General features: G+C 49.9%; 5 protein-coding genes across 5 annotated transcripts; 4 read left to right on the top strand and 1 right to left on the bottom strand.

Moving 5' to 3' along the window:
• Positions 1 to 400: 400 nt before the first annotated feature.
• On the top strand, positions 401 to 1729 carry PV08_06590 (uncharacterized protein; the record flags this gene model as incomplete). Its single annotated transcript, XM_016380924.1, has 1 exon — positions 401 to 1729. A coding segment is annotated over one exon (1329 nt), but the record flags the coding sequence as incomplete, so codon positions are not given.
• A 983-nt stretch (positions 1730 to 2712) lies between these two features.
• On the top strand, positions 2713 to 5944 carry PV08_06589 (uncharacterized protein; the record flags this gene model as incomplete). The annotated part of the gene is made up of 3 exons (XM_016380923.1): positions 2713 to 3966; positions 5369 to 5485; positions 5537 to 5944. 3 exons carry the CDS (start codon positions 2713 to 2715, stop codon positions 5942 to 5944), a joined length of 1779 nt encoding a protein of 592 aa, XP_016236750.1.
• Positions 5945 to 6954: 1010 nt separating this feature from the next.
• Positions 6955 to 8462, top strand: PV08_06588 (uncharacterized protein; the record flags this gene model as incomplete). Its single annotated transcript, XM_016380922.1, has 2 exons — positions 6955 to 7655; positions 7763 to 8462. 2 exons carry the CDS (start codon positions 6955 to 6957, stop codon positions 8460 to 8462), a joined length of 1401 nt encoding a protein of 466 aa, XP_016236749.1.
• A 3353-nt stretch (positions 8463 to 11815) lies between these two features.
• PV08_06587 (uncharacterized protein) lies at positions 11816 to 12436 on the top strand (the record flags this gene model as incomplete). Its single annotated transcript, XM_016380921.1, has 1 exon — positions 11816 to 12436. The coding sequence occupies one exon, from the start codon at positions 11816 to 11818 to the stop codon at positions 12434 to 12436; it is 621 nt and encodes a 206-aa protein (XP_016236748.1).
• A 1811-nt stretch (positions 12437 to 14247) lies between these two features.
• Positions 14248 to 15688, bottom strand: PV08_06586 (histidinol dehydrogenase; the record flags this gene model as incomplete). The annotated part of the gene is made up of 3 exons (XM_016380920.1): positions 14248 to 14505; positions 14560 to 15259; positions 15315 to 15688. The coding sequence occupies 3 exons, from the start codon at positions 15686 to 15688 to the stop codon at positions 14248 to 14250; spliced, it is 1332 nt and encodes a 443-aa protein (XP_016236747.1).
• Between the last annotated feature and the right edge of the window lie 1271 nt (positions 15689 to 16959).

Raw genomic sequence — 16959 nt, 5'->3', positions numbered from 1 at the left:
ATATATATATATCAAAAAACAGAACAATAGATATCTAAGTGTATTTCGGCATAAATGTATACCAAAATAGATAATTATAGTATGGTCACACTAATATTGAGGACGAAAATATTCAAAGGAAAGAAGGTGGTGATGGAAACTAGGTCTATAGTGATGGTGATCGAGGGAAATGAAGAATAATAAGGGAGAAAGATAGAGAGATATTAAAGAGATATTGATTTCGGCATAAATTTATGCCGAAATAGAGAGAGGGTGACCGACCGCGGTGGATGCCAAGACCTTGCTGACTAATATGGCGGTGGCGAAGCGATGGCGAGAGCCGGCGACGACGAGGTCGGAAGATCTTTTGAGAAGGGGGGACAGGGTCGGGCGAGGATGAGAATGCTCTCGAGGGAAAAAGATCGCGATTATCCCGTGGATTGGTCTAACCCTAAGGCGAAGTCACCCATTAGACTGTCGAAAAACCATCATAGCCTCACTCATACTCACCTCTGCCTTCGTCTTTATCACTTTCTTCGCCAAGACCGCCGCTCAGCTTCTCACCGGCCAGATCTTGCTCGGATTTCCCTGGGGCGTTTTTCAGACCATCACGGTCGTGTACGCCAGTGAGGTCTGCCCCGTGGTATTGCGACCATACCTAACCACCTATGTCAATCTGTGCTGGATATTTGGTCAGCTCATTGCATCGGGCGTACTCAAAGGTGTGGCGGGACGGTACGACCAATGGAGCTACAGGATTCCTTTCGGATTGCAGTGGCTGTGGCCGGTACCCATCATGATCGGTGTCTTTTTGGCTCCCGAGTCTCCCTGGTGGCTGGTCCGACACGGTCAACGAGAGAAGGCCAAAACGGCTCTCCTTCGTCTCACTTCCGCTCAAGATACCAATTTCGATCCAGATGCCACGATTACAATGATGGAACATACCGACCTGATGGAGAAGGCCGTATCCGAGGGCACGAGCTACATTGACTGCTTCAAGGGGGTCAACTTGCGCCGTACTGAGATCGCCTGCTGTACCTGGGTGACACAAGTGTTTTCAGGCATCGCCCTCAGCGCCTACTCCTCTTACTTCTATCTTCAGGCTGGTCTACCGAGGAAGCACGCCTTTACCTTGACCGTGGTCCAATATGCCCTCGGTGCTATCGGAACTGGGAGCTCTTGGGCCTTGATGTCTCGCTTTGGGCGTCGCACTCTCTACTTGGCGGGTATCGCAGGCATGTGGCTTCTTATGGTGATCGTTGGAGTGGTAGCCGTGTCCATACCTCATTCCTCCACGGAGCCAACGGCAGGCTGGGTGATTGGGAGCTTGTTGATTGCATGGACCATTATATACGATATGACTGTTGGTCCAGTATGCTATGCCTTGATCTCAGAGCTCCCTTCGACGCGACTACGGGCCAAGACGATTGTCATCGCTCGAAGTTGTTACAATGTCGCGGGGATTTTGCTGGGCGTTCTGACTCCACGCATGCTCAACCCTTCCGCATGGAACTGGGGTGGCAAGACGGGGTTTTTCTGGGCCGGCTCTTGCTTGCTGTGCTTTATCTGGACATACTTTCGTCTGCCTGAGCCCAAAGGGCGCACTTACCGTGAGCTTGACATCTTGTTTGCCCTTGACACACCGGCGAGGAAGTTTGCTGGGACCGTCATTGAAGCTGTGAGCGAGGAAAACGCTGTGTTGGAGGACGCGAAGATGCCGGTGATAGAGGTGGTCGAGAGGATTTCGTAATCCTGCCAGAATCAGGGCTCCTTATTGTCACTTCTGTTAGACTCCCTGGCCATAGTCGTCAAGTGTTCTTCTCTTGCCCGGTGGTTTCGCTAGGAACAGAATATCACAATTCACATCATGGCTGTGTGCGCTCCTTTCAATGAGCCGCTGTCCGCAAATAATCCGGGAATTCACCACAACGGACGAAGGGTATAATACTATCGCCAAATTGGCAATTAGATTAAGTCATAGGGTGTCGCAGGGCTCCCCATGCGCGAGACATTTCCTGTCCTACATTAGTTCATTGAGTATAAGAGGAACATGTTCTCTCCTTCAAAGATCGGGTTGGTTCGTCAACAAATGAGCTCTGTCAAGGTCAGCCCCGAACTTGCCTTGCATATCCCAACACACCACTAGTTATACCTTATAGGGACAGACACCTTCGCCATTACCTCGGTTCCGTAGAATACTTTCCGCATATCGGCGCGCAATACTTCTCGGCTCGTATTCATATCGGAATCGACTCCAGCCGGAGCACAACAATGTGTTCACAGGAACAGAGTGCCACACTAAAGTGCCACTATATCACCGAACGTCTGCAGTAGGTTTCTTGTGCGGGTGCCAAAGTTAAGATATTAGCTCTCCGATGTACACTTAATTCTCTTCCCCCTCAACCACCCCTCATTTGACGTGCTCTTTCAACCATCCCCTCACGGTGGAAAACCGATAGAATTCCTGTTTCCTCCCAGCCATTCCGATTCTATTGGCCACCTATAGATTTGTTAGTTGATCTAGGAGGCACGAGTGTGAAGCGAAGTAAGCTGATGGCAAGCTTGCTGCCAGCGTCTCCTCTACCCAAACCACAAGCATGCAATGCTTGCAGGCGGAGAAAGGTCCGCTGCTCCGGCGGAGAGCCTTGCCAGCAATGCGACCATCACAAGCTATCCTGTGTCTACCGGGCAGCATCAGTAGCATCAGCGAGCCGGTCACGGCTCCATGTTGCAATGCGAGGCGCAGTTATCGCGGAATCACGGGAGGGAGCCGGCGATTCCTCACCTTCGAATTTACTCTCGAACAACTCATCAGCCACATTGGGGTCTTCTCGCTATGATACAGACTTTTTTACCCGATTAGTGTCCAAGCACATTACCAGACTTTATCCGTTTTGTCCTATTGTGGATAAAGATGAGCTATATGCCATTATCGAAGTCGCCGATGTTAATCAGGATGCCGCATTCTTAATCCATGCGTACGCCGGTGTTGCCCTTCTCTTGGAACGGCTATCAAGGGAGTGGGAGCCCAACTGCTACCAGGAAGTCCTCGAAGTGGTGGCTCTCGCCATCGACTTCCTACCGCCCATGGGTCTGGATTCCAAACCACCATTTATTCGTGTGCTGGGCTATATCTTTGTTGAAATGAGTCTGTTGGGCATGAAAAGACTAGACATGGCCTTTTTCTATTTGCGGGGGGCCATATCTCTCATGCTGATGGATGGGTTGGACAATTTTCTCGGCAAATCTGAAGTCAACTCAAGGGAGCGAGCGCGCCGCGAGCGAGTTTACTGGTGCTGCTTCATCCATGAACGTCACCTAGCCCTCGAAGGCGGCACCCCGGTGTGCCTAGACCCGTTGCCATCGCTGCCCGACGTAACTTTCTTGGCGGCAAACTCGGCTGAACGAGGCTGGAATTATATCACTCAGACGTTTCTCCTCATCGACCGAGACTTCGTCAAGTTCTGGACTGGGGACCGTTCCTTGGTGACGGCGGAGTGGGTACAAGAGAAGTACTGCCAGCTCACTGACCCATCGTGGGAGCATGAGGTCACTATGCTGGCCACGGTTCAGCAGGCTGACGTGGTCATTACACGCCAATGGCTGCGAACTCTGACCTGGCAGATGGCCATGTCCAATGTCCTACTTTCGTCGGAAGCCAGCTCATCAGAGGCACTATCACTATTCATGCCACTCCGCCTTTCGACCCAGCTCAAAGAGTATTTTATCCGACTGTCAAGGCAGGGAGTCGCGGTTGATGATTTGTCGATCAGAGACAAACTTTTCGAGATCATTACTACCATTGCAGATGTTGTCACAGCTCTCCCACCCAGCAACCCTGCCACGGAAGTACTGTCGAGCATTCAGGATCTCTTGCTCGTGAAGCGCGTTCTTCTTGGCTTTTCTCACGTCAAGCCAGTCCACCGCCAACTGCTCTTGGAAAAGATGAGCTATATCAAATCTTTGTACCGCGACACGACATCGACTGTAATACTAGAAACCCTCGGCCTTGTACCAGACCATTGATCCGTAAGCAATCGTCCAACATCTCAACACCAGTAGTATACCCTGTACCTAAACTGAGTAGAACTTGAAGCTGTGAAATACAATCGCGGGGTCCGAAATCAGACGCAGACGATGGCTGGTACAGGGCCCTGGATCTTAGCAGATCTTAGTATCACGGCGAGGGAAGTAACACTCTGAGCGTTGCGGCGCTGCCCACCATCTTCGGCGGGAAATTTCCCTGCAGCCTGCGTTGAACTATAAAATGGAAGCATTCATCAGCTATCCCCCTTTTCGTAACATTGAGTGTGCAGCAGCAAGAAACGTGATCACATTATTATGGCAATGGGGTTTGGACACAAGTGCAACAATACACATTTCTGGCTCGAGAGAGTGAGGCCTACTATCAAACCCCCGTTTCACTCTCTCCAGACCAAGCCCATAGGAGAGCATTTTTTTCAACCACTGCAGTCAAACACTTGACTCGTCCGTGATGATGTCCGTTGCGGCCTGTTGGCTTACCACTTGTCTCAACATAAATACAATACGAACATCAACAGGACGAAAGCCATGCTTTGAAATCAGATTTTGATTAGAAATTCATCTTGGAAGAACGGTGTTGGTTCGGCGCCAATTTACTGCTGGGTCTGATCGTCCTCAGCCTAGAAACAAGCTAACGTTACTGTTCGACACATATACTTTGCTGCGTCCTCGGACGACCACAACCAAGCCTGCTCAATCATTCAAAACTTGATCTTCAATTTCCAACTTCCTGCCATCAACGACGGAGTATCTCATAAGTTTGCTCGCCAGACCGCATCGCCATAGGCTAGGAGGATGGGTTCATGGTTGTCAACCCCGTGGGACCCGTCTACGGGTATTCCAGACTTGACTGGAAAAGTTGCCATAGTTACTGGCGCGAAGTAACAAAACCCCAGAAAAGCAGTCATGGCTCTCCTCGGTAGAAGCTTACAGATATGATAGTACCGGGATTGGCTACCCTACTACCCTCGAGCTCGCCAGACATGGTGCCAAAGTCTATCTCGCCTGCCGGAGCAAAGTAAGGGCGCATACTGCCATTGAGTAGATGCATGCCGAAGGCTCAGAAATCCGAGTTGGCGCCTTGATCTGATTGCCACTGGATCTGATGGAACTCGACAGCGTGGCGAAAGAGGTAGAGGAATTTATGCGTTAAGAAGACCGGCTGGATATTCTCGGTATGCTCTCCCTGACTGTATAATGACACTGAGATTTCTGAATGTTGATATGTTGTTAGTGAATAATGCGGGCGTTGTAACGCTAAGCTATCAGACAACGCCGGCGGGGTTTGAAGTTGCCATGGGAGTTAAGCATTCCATGCCCTCGATCACTAAACACTTAAGTTCAGTTCATCGAGTTTAATCACTATCCTAGCCACCTAGCTCATTTCCTGTTCACGATCAACCTCCTTCCAATCTTGAAACGTACCGTGGCGCAGAAAGGTTCAGATGTGCGCGTCGTCAATGTGAGTTACCCTATTGCGCTCTCTCGAAACCTTGGTGACCGCTATCTATAGGTCTCGGCCTCTGATCATAGCATGCTGATCCCAAACACGATGCGCTTCGACAAGGTTTCCGACCTCAAGTATTGCGGCACCTCGTCGACGTCGCCCTACAACAGCAGGAGAGACCTGTTTTCCCGATATGCACTCAGCAAACTCGCCAACATCCTCTGTACGGCGGCGCTCCAACAGCGCTACAGGAACATTCTCTGCGCCTCGTGTAATCCCGGTGGGACCAACACCGTCAGGGGCATGTCTGTGTGGCCGGGTTTCCTCCGACCCGTTATGAGTCGGCTGTTTGTGTCGCCAGCAGTGGGTGCCCGGCCGGTGCTACTGCTGGCGGCGGGGAAGGATGTAGGAGCAGAGCGGGAGAGGTATCGAGGAGCCTACGTGGGAAATAAGTGTAAGGAAGACACCATCTAAGTTGGCTAGGGATGCCGGAATGGCGGAGAACTTATGGAAGATCAGTGAGGAGGCTTTGGCTGAGTGGATCAAGAAGTAAGCGATATGCCAACGAAGTTATTAGTTCATTGCACAACTACCTTGCTCTTCTGTTTGGTAACAACGTGAACCAAATTCTCTCCAGATAACTTGGTACCGACTTTAATTTAGATATCCATATCATCTTGACATACATATACCCTCACTATAGAATGTGGCCACTTTAGCACAACCGTCATACTAATTCTGTTGTTACGTTTCGCTCCACACTGGGTGTCACAACGTGTAGGGTTTCTTGACAGGCGAGGTTACTGAGAGCGTAGTACTTAAGCGCGGGGACAAGAGCGAAGTGATCACAACCAAACGTATGGGCATAATCGTGAACGAAGTGGACTATATAGTAGAGCCATAAAATGACCCTGTATATATAGTCCACTCTGATCAGCGTTCCTGACCATGTCTCAGCGATTTCTCACTGTGAATCACCCTGATTCCCACTGATTCGACTGATTGAGATCACGCGATATCTAGTTCGTTATCCCTGGTCGGTTGCGCGACCTTCCGATCCGTGATCCATCGGCTGTCTTGATAGATGCGGTACACGTACGTAGTACGAGTACGATGACGATGACGATGAACTTATCAGAATCCGGGGTAAACAGGCTTCACCAGCCTCCTGGATCATTCCTTGCCTCCCTAGGATGGCTATATAGTCTAGGGCTCCCCTAGGACCCTTTCATAGAAAACAAGGAACCTTTTGAACCTCTCACGTTTGACAGAACTCCGCAACTTCGAACGCCGATCAATAAGCGCCTTACTACGTTGGTTTTGGTTACCAATGTCACCCCAACTTGGTTGCCTTAAGACTCGGCGCCATTTGGACTCAAAAGATGGTGGAATCGGGTTAAGTCTCTTTCCAGTGGACAAACTTGTTGCGAGGACTAACATAGAACAGCGTGGGCTGTCCGTAGAGTTGATCTGTAGCTTCTAACATGTCTCGATCATACTCATACTCGTCTTGTTCGCAACGAAACGCCACCGCCTACATCAACGGCCGGGTCTACACTGTCAGCGACGCTTCACCTTGGGCGGAAGCTTTCCTTGTCGGCTCAGATGGCATGTTCGAAGCTGTAGGTACCAATATAGAGGTCATGGCGATAGCTTTGGAGGATGGCCTGATCATTTACGACCTCCGTGGCAAGTTCATTATGCCGGGCATCCACGACGCTCACGTCTACATGCTTTTGGCCGGAGTGGGCATGACGTCCCAGGCACTACTTCCCATGCAAGGGCTGAACTCGACAAACATCGCCGGAGAGCTGAATCACGGGAGTTGTATGTGTAAATACGCTCACACCAACCAGGACTGGCTCGTCGGGTGGACGTACCTGATCGAGAACTTTCACCGTGACGCGCTAGATAAGGCGTATCCGCACACTCCGGTGGTGATACACGGTGCGGCTGGGTACAGCATGTTCCTCAACACGGAAGCTCTCAGACGTGCCGGCTACAGCGTTGAGTCTGAGCAGGATGGACAAGACACGCTGCACTTGCGGGACGGCGCAGGACGCCTGACGGGTGAATTCGCCGAGATGGCCATGAGCAAAGCAGTCACGGCAATCCCGCAACCGAGCGTTGCGCACGTCAAGCGTGTATTGAAGCATACGCAGCACATACTTCATCGTTGTCAAAGGTTAGAGGTTGAAAGGTTCCTTGTTCTCTATAATAGGGTCCTAGGGGAGCCCTGGACTATATAGCCATCCTAGGGAGGCAGGGAATGATCTCAGGAGGCTGGTGAAGCCTATTCCTTACCCCGGATTCTGACAATCGTGCGGGGGTGACGAGCTGCCAGGAAGCCTCTGCAAATTCGGCCATGCTCCAGGCACTCCGGAAAGTCGACGCTGAGGGTGCTCTGAAAGTCAATATGCACACTCACATTGTCTATGCGCCTGACTGGATCGCAGAAGAAGGAGCCGAGTCGCTGCATAGGCTCATCGAAGACGCGGCAAGTTTCAAGTCCGAGCACGTCGACACGCGGTTCGTGAAGATCATTCTCGACGAGGATTTTCGGCGGTACAAGGACCTCAACATCACAGCTGAGATGTCGCCTGCCATCTTCTTTGTGCATCCTATCACCGAGTCGAGTCGAGGTCTCATGCATTGGAGTTTCCCCAGAATGATCGAACCAAGTGCTCTCATCACCATCGGGAGTGACTGGTGCGCTCCCAACCTGCCCGACCTGCTACCCATCATGAGCAACATTGTCGAAAGCGTCGGTGACGGCGACAAGAATGTGGGTGCGGCCAGAATCTGCCGCATACTGACGTTGGCGGGCGCTGAAGCAGTGGGCAGGCAAGACAAGTTTGGCAGCATCGAACGCGGGAAAAAGGCCAATTTCATCGCGCTCGATAACGATCTGAGTCGAGGTGAATTCGAGGGTGCTAGACTCTTGACCACCTGGTTTGAGGGTGAGATTGTATACGACGAGCAGAGAGCATAGTATCTCATTGACTCGGTTCATAATGAGGCCCGTGGCAAGATACAGTAGCATGAACCATGAAATCATGGCGCATCACACAGTAGAGCTTGATATTAGTTCTATCCCTCATTCCTCCCGCTTCAAGAAATAGAACGTCAGCCTCTAACCTCGCTCTCTGCACCCCCAAATCGTTTCTGCAGCACGATCCACGGCGCTAGTCATCTCACAAGCCTAAACGTTGATATCTGCTGGCCTACAGATCACGAGATGACTAGGTCACAGTGCTTGTATAGCGCAAGCACGAACTCAGACTCAGAAGTCCCTTCCAGGAACTGGTCGTGACTTCACGAATCTTCAGTCACCCCTCGTCGACTGATGGTAGATGCGGGATATCGAATGACGTCAATCATCATCTCAGCACTAGAAGCGGATTCGGCGGCGATGCTAGCGACTAGAGAATACGTCTCTAGAGTTGAGGTCCGTGGATTTTAGGGATGAGCTCTCAGAATCTTCATTCAAACCAGTTGAAGGGAAGCGTGCACAGTGATGTGTGCTGGACCTCGTGGGAGATCGGGTGCGGCGTGGGGAAAACTATCAAAGGCGATGAAGTCGAGGTCAACGTGGCTGATCAAGTCTCCCTGGTGGTGCGAGATACAAGATACGGAGCGAACCTGGAGTGTCTCGCGGTGTGGATAGATCCACTAGATCCATGCTGACGCTGGCTTGTGACGAACCGGCAATATTAGGCTCATTCCCCGGTACAAGGTCGTTATCGTGATCAGAGTGGGCCGCATCTTTGTTTGAAACCAAATCGGCATAGGGATCAATTTATGTAGCAAACGAGGTTGTTCAAGTCTAGGCAAAGAAATATCTCGATAAGGAGTAGCGACTTCCCACACCATCTTGTCTGGTAATGCCAACGCTAAATGAGGGTATTATATGTAAGCACAAGCACAGCGTAGTTATAAAAGCTAACGTACCTGAGAGGTTTCAATCTTATTCAGACGGCTCCATCTCTCTCTTATTGTCGAGCTCGACGTGCGGCATTTCTATTATGATTGTTGGAATACCGATGGGTGCGACCGCGAACCATCTCAAATGAGAGAATAAAAAGACTTGGCCACGAAAGCGATAATGATGTCAAGATCCCAAACGAATATCAAACTAAAATACAGAGAGAAATACAATAGTAGGGAAGCTCGTTTACACTTATGGTCTGTACGCCTACTGACAATACAGGTAATAGCGAGGACGACTGCGTCAGCGTTGAGCTTGGTGTTCCAGTAGCGACTCTAGAGCTGTTGTTCGAGAAGAATAAGGCCAAGGACATGGATGGAACAGAGACAAGCGTGATCACATCTATTATCCAAAGGATACTTCAGTATGAGCCGTCACAGGGTCCATCAGCTGCAAAACTTCCAGAATACCCTTGGTCTCAAAACTGGTGTTCTTATAGTACGTAGAGATAACTAGTAAATGTCCTGTGTCTTTGTATTTTAATATTTGGCGTTGCAAGATTTGTGAACGGGGCCGTAATCTAAAGAGCAAGTGAAGGCTAGGACAAGGTATTGTATCAAAGACAAAGGTCAGAGTGTATTATTAGTTAGTTAGTTCACAGGTCTGCGAGCTAACGGTGAACGCCTCACGAATGAATTGTGAAGTTGACCAACAGCATATGCCTATAGTAGTTGCAGCAGTGACGTGTAGCTTAAAGTTCCGAAGAGGGACGATGAGAAGGCTTACTATCCCGGACACTGAGAATGAGTCGATATCAATCGCCAGTCACGTTGCAACTCTTCTTGATTCATGCCTTGAGGATCCAAGGGCTGCATATTTCACAGATAAAGAGTACCCCTGCAATTTTATGACCCCACTTGTGATCAAGGCTGCGCTGAAGGACCGTGGCCAATTGGTACTCTTAGAGATAATGTCACCAACAATCGAGATCGGGGCAATAGCTGGGCCGAGAACCGGAGCTGGCTGGTAGACACGCGAGGCCACGGGCAGCATAGTTCAGGATAACCATAATTGTGAGCTATAGACTGATACTGTTCAGTCATGACCAGTGGCTGGTATAGGTAACACGCTAATTCAGGCGTACAGTATCAGTCTGTACAACACATCACATTTATAAACCTAAATCATCCCCAACTACCAAACCAAGAGGCAGAGGCCTCGCCATGATCAAGGAAGGCTTGCTACTGCTTGCCGGTCTACTTGCTTTGCTGGCGCCGAAGGCGCGGCCGCTCGACGCGTCCTGCCAGCTCTCAAATACCCTATTGTGCTGTCGCACCACTGGGGGGCCCGGCCAATATGTCAGGACCCAACATTGGCTGGCACCCAGGAGAAGAAGGTGAAGATCTTTCCACTGACTGATATCGCGCCTGCTTAGACTTGCGAAGGCGAGGACAAAACTATGTGCCCTTAAAGTTTGTGAGATGAATTCTCATTTCACGCTATTTTTAGGGATCCGTTAGATCACTCACGCGAGGCTGAGCCTTTTATGTGATGTCATTGTAAAGTAAATTCCTCGACAGTCTCGATCTCCACTGCGTTCAATGGTGGATGGTGATTTAGGGAGCTTGAGTCGTTTTCCTTTTCTCCAATACCCAAATCCCCACGAACGTAGAGACCCGTGGTACGCATTGACCACCCAAGATCAAAATTTTCTTTGGAGTAGCTCCCTGGGCCTGGCTCGATCTGCAGATTGCTAGATGCCACCTTCCCCGTGCTTTTTGTCAGTGATCCGTGCAGTTAATGATGCCGCAATCAAAAATAGCATTGCCACCGTAGTCCCACGCGCTCTGCTTCTTCCTCGGAACCTTCGATCCGACATTGGCGACACCACAGACGTTGTCTTTTCCTTGTCGCCGCGGGTTCAAGAGAAGCTTCTATCTATATCGAGTACCTGTGCATGGGGAAGCGGAGCATTAGAAGAGAGCTCTGAGATGGGATTCAGCAGCCTAGCCGAGTTTTTCGGGTTTGATTATGGGGAATTCCTGGAGCTACTATTTTTGGTGTTCTTCCACGTGAACTGTTGTATCTTCGGTGGTTAGGTCACCAGGCTCTTGTTACGTAGTATCAAAATAGTAAGTTCGTCGGCCAAGTGGTATGTGTTCGAATATGTTACATTCAAATCTATATACACGGCATATATCATGCGAAAAACAACTATATATACCAGGTGAAACCAGTAGCTCCGTCAACATCTTCATTCTCGTTATCTCAAATCGCAACAGTACAATAGCAACATACCAACGACGACTTCCTGGAAAGGCACCACATTTCAGTCAGAAATAACACCGATCTATTTTTTTACGACGTCTCTGATCACTCTTCTTGCCACGATAACCTTCTTCCGTTTCCCCGTCACAATGCAGGTCAAGACAGCAGTCCTCACTTCCCTCCCGGCTCTCGCCCTCGCTGCTCCAACTGGCTCGTCTGGCCAAAATCCAGCTCCCGATCTATACTTCCCAGCAGTGTATGGTCTGATTGTCGGCACTGATGTGCAGCCATTCCACTTTGAATCTTTCAATGCCAACAGTGGGAAGTTCTGGCTCAACTTGCCGGAGACGTCGACTTCGTGCCCCTTCACTGGCACTGACCAGGCATCCAACTGTCCACCTGGCACTGAAACGGCCTTTGTCGGCAATGGAAGCCTCTCTACCGTGGTCCCCGGCGGACAGCAAGTCTATGTCGCACCCAACGGTGCTCTGTCATTCACGGCGGCGCACTCAGGCGCCATGCCAGAGGGATCGGTCGTCGACCCGTTCATCTTCGTCAATGTCGGCGGAGAGTACGGCGAGGTGACGACTAACGCGTTTGGTGCCGATGGGTTCATGGCGTGCCCTACGTACGGAAGCATCGCGTACCAGGTCTTTGCGAACTTCGAAGGGGCCCAGGTACCTCTGGGCAATGTCAATGACTGTGTGCCTGTCACACCTCTAGCTGTGCCCTACACTCAGGGTCAAGCTGCTGCTTGGGAGTACAACTAAGCCCGGGGATGAAAGTGCTGAGTTACACAGCGTCATTAGACAGTAGAGCGCATTAGGTTACATTACAGAGGTGATTGAGATTGCTGGCTTCATTTAGTATGTGTGTTTTTGAAATTGCATAGCGGATGGAGAGTAAGAGGGCGTAAGTGTTGTATAACGAGCATATTAGTATAGTATACCGGAACAGGGAGACCCTTGAGCCACCACACCATATTGCGTATTATTGTCCTTCTCTGTCAAATGGAGTAAAACTTTCCTTCCAATTAGGACTTTTCCGACTGGGCATATCATCTCCATCTCTCACTTAAGTTCCCTTCCGTAAACTAAACTCCCTCTGCCCCCTGATTGTGCTTCACATTAGCGAATTCGATTATACCTTCGCCCAGGAATACCTCCCCTTGGTATCATTTTGATCCCTGACTTTTATGAAGCCTCTTATATCCTCTCCGTTTTCCTATTCTAGATATTTACTGGCGGTGTTTATGGTGAAGTTCTTAACCCAGTGCAGTTTCACATCCATTTCGCGCCTGAGATATCCGAACGCCTGGTAGTATGTCTCGTTGCAAGGTGAATTTGTCTGTAAGGCCAATATAAAGTGGCATTCAAATACAGCATCGGATCCTTTGCGGTCGCTCTCTCCATGTACAGTCCTATTCCAGAGCAATTGGGTCAGTCTTGACCAGCATGCGTAACGCAGCCTTCCAGGAGACAATGCATCCAGGTGCCATCGCCAGTGACCGGAATCCGCGCTGCCACGTCGTCGTGGTTGACCCAAGCCAACAGGCGAGTGATGACCTCTCGACTTTCTGTAGTGGCAATATGTATGCATTGATAAACTGAGAGTGCAGACAATTCGTCAATACTTCTTCACAAGCAGAGTGAACAGCGAACACCTCGTATTTGCGTGACTTGAAACCGTCCTGCATGCCAAAACGAACCACCCGATTCAGAGCAGAGTGTGGGAATAGTTGGACAGGTACAGTGGGTTGTGGTAGATGTAGTCGCCTAGTCGGCCGCCGTAGAAAGTCTTGTTCGTTGGGGTGGCGCAGTAGATCCGACGGGCAACAACGCCAGATCACTGAGGGTTTCAACTAGGGAAGTCACCAGACGCGAGTGAGTTTATCCTTGGTCCCGAGATCCTTGCTCCACGACTCCAGGACATTATTCAAGCTGTGGAGGAACTGAGACCAGTAAATATCAAAAGTCTTAATTTGCCAGAGCCTAATGACTAGAGTGTATGGTACATTACAAAGCTCGGGAAATAGTTCGCGCACAGAAAAGAGAAAGAGAGCATACCTGTATTATAGAATAGCAGCCTACACACTAAGGGTCGAGATCTGAAATTGCAACCGAAGGCCCGCACGAATTGTCGAGTAGTAAGAGGGCTTATAGCGCTATCCAAACATTGACTAAGTGACCTGTATCTCAAGTATTGACACTGATATCTATCCCTATCAGAATAGATAGTGAAATCCAGAATTTTTGAGTCTATACGGAGTTATCACGAGCGCTTTTGTGAGAATACACCATAGTACTTCAGGGCTCCAGCACGTTAGCTAGGTATTTTCTACTTCTGCAAGGCCTTTTGCTGCTGTGTTTCTTCTTGACTTAAATATAACGAATCCATTTTAGTGATTGTCCATTTCACTGGGGTTGACTGAGTACACGAGCTCAATCGAATCAATGAGCTTTTTGTCGCTTTCTCGAGCACGCTGGGTGATAATGTCAGCCGGTAGAATTTCCATTCCTGCCACGCTCTGTCCGCAACATCGGGACCGAGAGACAAACAAGCTCTCAGAAGCCGTGCTGACTCACTCGACTTTTCGACTCTCCACAATCCAGTCATAGGTGTCCTTCAAATGATTGGCAGCTCGCAAATCCCCAGAACGAGCATGTCCTTCGAAAAACTCGGCGCGAGCGGCTCTGCCGCACAGTCGTCCCAGACGTCCACTCGCTTCTGGATCCCTCACTTCCTGATAAGTTGTGGTACGTAAATATTTTCCTACCCATAGACCACCCGTATACCGTGCCGCTTTTCTGGTTGGCAGAACATGGTTTGTTCCAATACACTATAGCAGATACTGTTAGGAGGAGATGCTGCTTGGGCTCTGAAAGGTACCCACCTTGTCCCCGTAAGATACACAAGTATTTTCTCCCAAAAACAGGGCACCATAATTCGTCATCTTGTTCAAGGCATCCCGCGGGCTCTTGGTCAAGATCTCGACGTGCTCCGATGCGATCTCGTCAGCGAGCATCCAGGCTTCGTCCATAGAGTCAGCGACTATGATCTCTCCGAAGGAAGCCCAGGAACTTGATGCGACCGGTGCGGTTGGTAATAACTTGAGAAGCTCGTCGATCCAGTAAAGAGTGTCCTGGCCGACCTTCTCAGATGTGGTAACCAGTACTGAGGGTGTATCTGGTCCATGCTCTGCCTGGGATAAAATATCAACAGCACAAGTATACGGATCGGCTGTCTCGTCAGCCACAATCAGAATCTCTGTAGGTCCAGCAAACAGATCGATGCCAACTTCCCCGAAAAGCTGTCGCTTAGCCTCAGCGACAAATGCATTACCAGGTCCAGCCAAGAAGTCGACCTTAGCGATGATCTCGGTACCGCACGCCATGGCCGCCACGGCCTGGACGCCTCCAAGAACATAAATCTCGTCAGCTCCAGCAAGGTGCATTGCCGCAACAGTCGCCGGCGGGATTTTTCCCGCGATGGGAGGTGTGCAACCGATCACATGAGGAACCCCGGCAACTTTGGCCGTCAGAATCGTCATGTGTGCGCTGGCCAAGAGAGGATATCTTCCTCCAGGGATATATCTGCATTCAGTCAGAACTCCTGGAAGAAGTACACTGGCTTAACTGCTCAACTTACGCTCCAACTCTATTGATGGGAAGGTTTTTTTGACCCAAGAACACGCCCGGCTGGATCTCGAGCTCGAAATCCTTGAGCGACTCCTTTTGAGCCTCTGCAAACTTCCGTACATTGGTTTGGACTTCTTTGATATCCTTGATGGTCTGTTCCGGTACTTGGGCAATTATGGCCTCGATTTCTGCAGCTGACAACTTGAATGACGACGGGCTCCAAGAGTCGAACTTTTCCGAATACTTTCTAACTGCGGCATCTCCATTGGTCCGAATGTCCTCGATTACCCCTGACACAATGGTTGGCACATTGCTCGTTGTTGGCTTGTTTGCTTGCCCATTAACCCCTGTTGCACCATGGGCCTTCTTCAGATATTGAGGCATTGTGCTCGAAAAGAGTGGATTGAAAGACAAAATACCCGGGTTTAGGAAGTCTCTCTCGGCGATGGATTTCTGGTCCTGACAGCCCCTTTAATGGTATCGTCCACTGTTTTCGTTGGAATTAACAATGTACAAGTGTAGGTGGAGCCGAAGCCTGCTTGCCGACATGGGCCACCGTCACCGGCGAGAAAAGCGTTCTAGTGCTCCGAGATGACTTGCTTTCACCACTTTTCCGCTACTCGGAAGTGAGGGCGACATTTAGACAACGGTGAAAACGGACCCAATGCTAAGCAGAGTACGGTAATGCCACGCCAACTATGAGGGGCCGAGCTCAAGGCTTGGTGGCCGAGACTTCGGGAGTTGGCGGGATGGGCGAGTAACCTGGGCGCGTCTGGGGACCCCAGGGTTCCCTAAAGTACGGCCGGTTTACCGATCAAACTTGGTATTATCTCAATGATACTCCAACAAACCGTAAGAGGAGGAAGATTAGCTTTGTTATGCCGAAGCCGAAACACCTAGACCTGAATTTGTGAGAGGACTCACGCTCAGAAAAGTTGTCGCTTAGGATAGTTGACTTGGCTTAGGTAATCCCTCGCCCTTGAAATCACTCATACATTCTGAATTCGTGGGATTGTTTGTTCCCTCAGAAGTCAATCGGAGCTTTGATAGTCTTGTTCATTCCACAAGATCCGCAGAATCGAAAGCTATACGACCCTTGTGATATATTTGCCTGGTGTTACAATATTTATGAGCGACGTTCGTGATTATGGACGAGAAGTATTGAACAGGCTGAGTTGCCGGAACCTCGGCCGGCGACGTCTCTACGACTCGATAGTCTGGTCTATTCAGAACAATGCATATATGCTCCTATTGTCTCCATGGTTCCCCCACAGCGCCTGGCCACATCATCGTCACCCTCAGGGTATATGGTTGCTAGGCTATCCTTTCTAGAATGACACTCTATTCTACACACCACGTCACAAACATCCGCAATGATGAAACAGCTCACTGACTGCGAGGAGGGACAAATGCGAGTGGACAATGAAACAGTTCTCGATCGGCGGCCCACGAATGCAACAACAGCATCAGAGAACACACATACCCACCACACATGGACCATTACATATGCTTTCGGTCTATGCCGGAGCTGCTTCACCCTAGAAAATATTGTCCCTTGGACCACCTCATCGTTGGTCGGAAAATCTTTTGATGGCTCGAGCAAATCCTGCTGCATCGCAAATGTCACCTTACGATATGAATCACGAGGATTTTGA

Source organism: Exophiala spinifera (genome assembly GCF_000836115.1).
Source record: "Exophiala spinifera strain CBS 89968 unplaced genomic scaffold supercont1.4, whole genome shotgun sequence".
NCBI lineage: Eukaryota > Fungi > Ascomycota > Eurotiomycetes > Chaetothyriales > Herpotrichiellaceae > Exophiala > Exophiala spinifera.
This window is presented reverse-complemented; position numbering and strand designations above follow the sequence as displayed.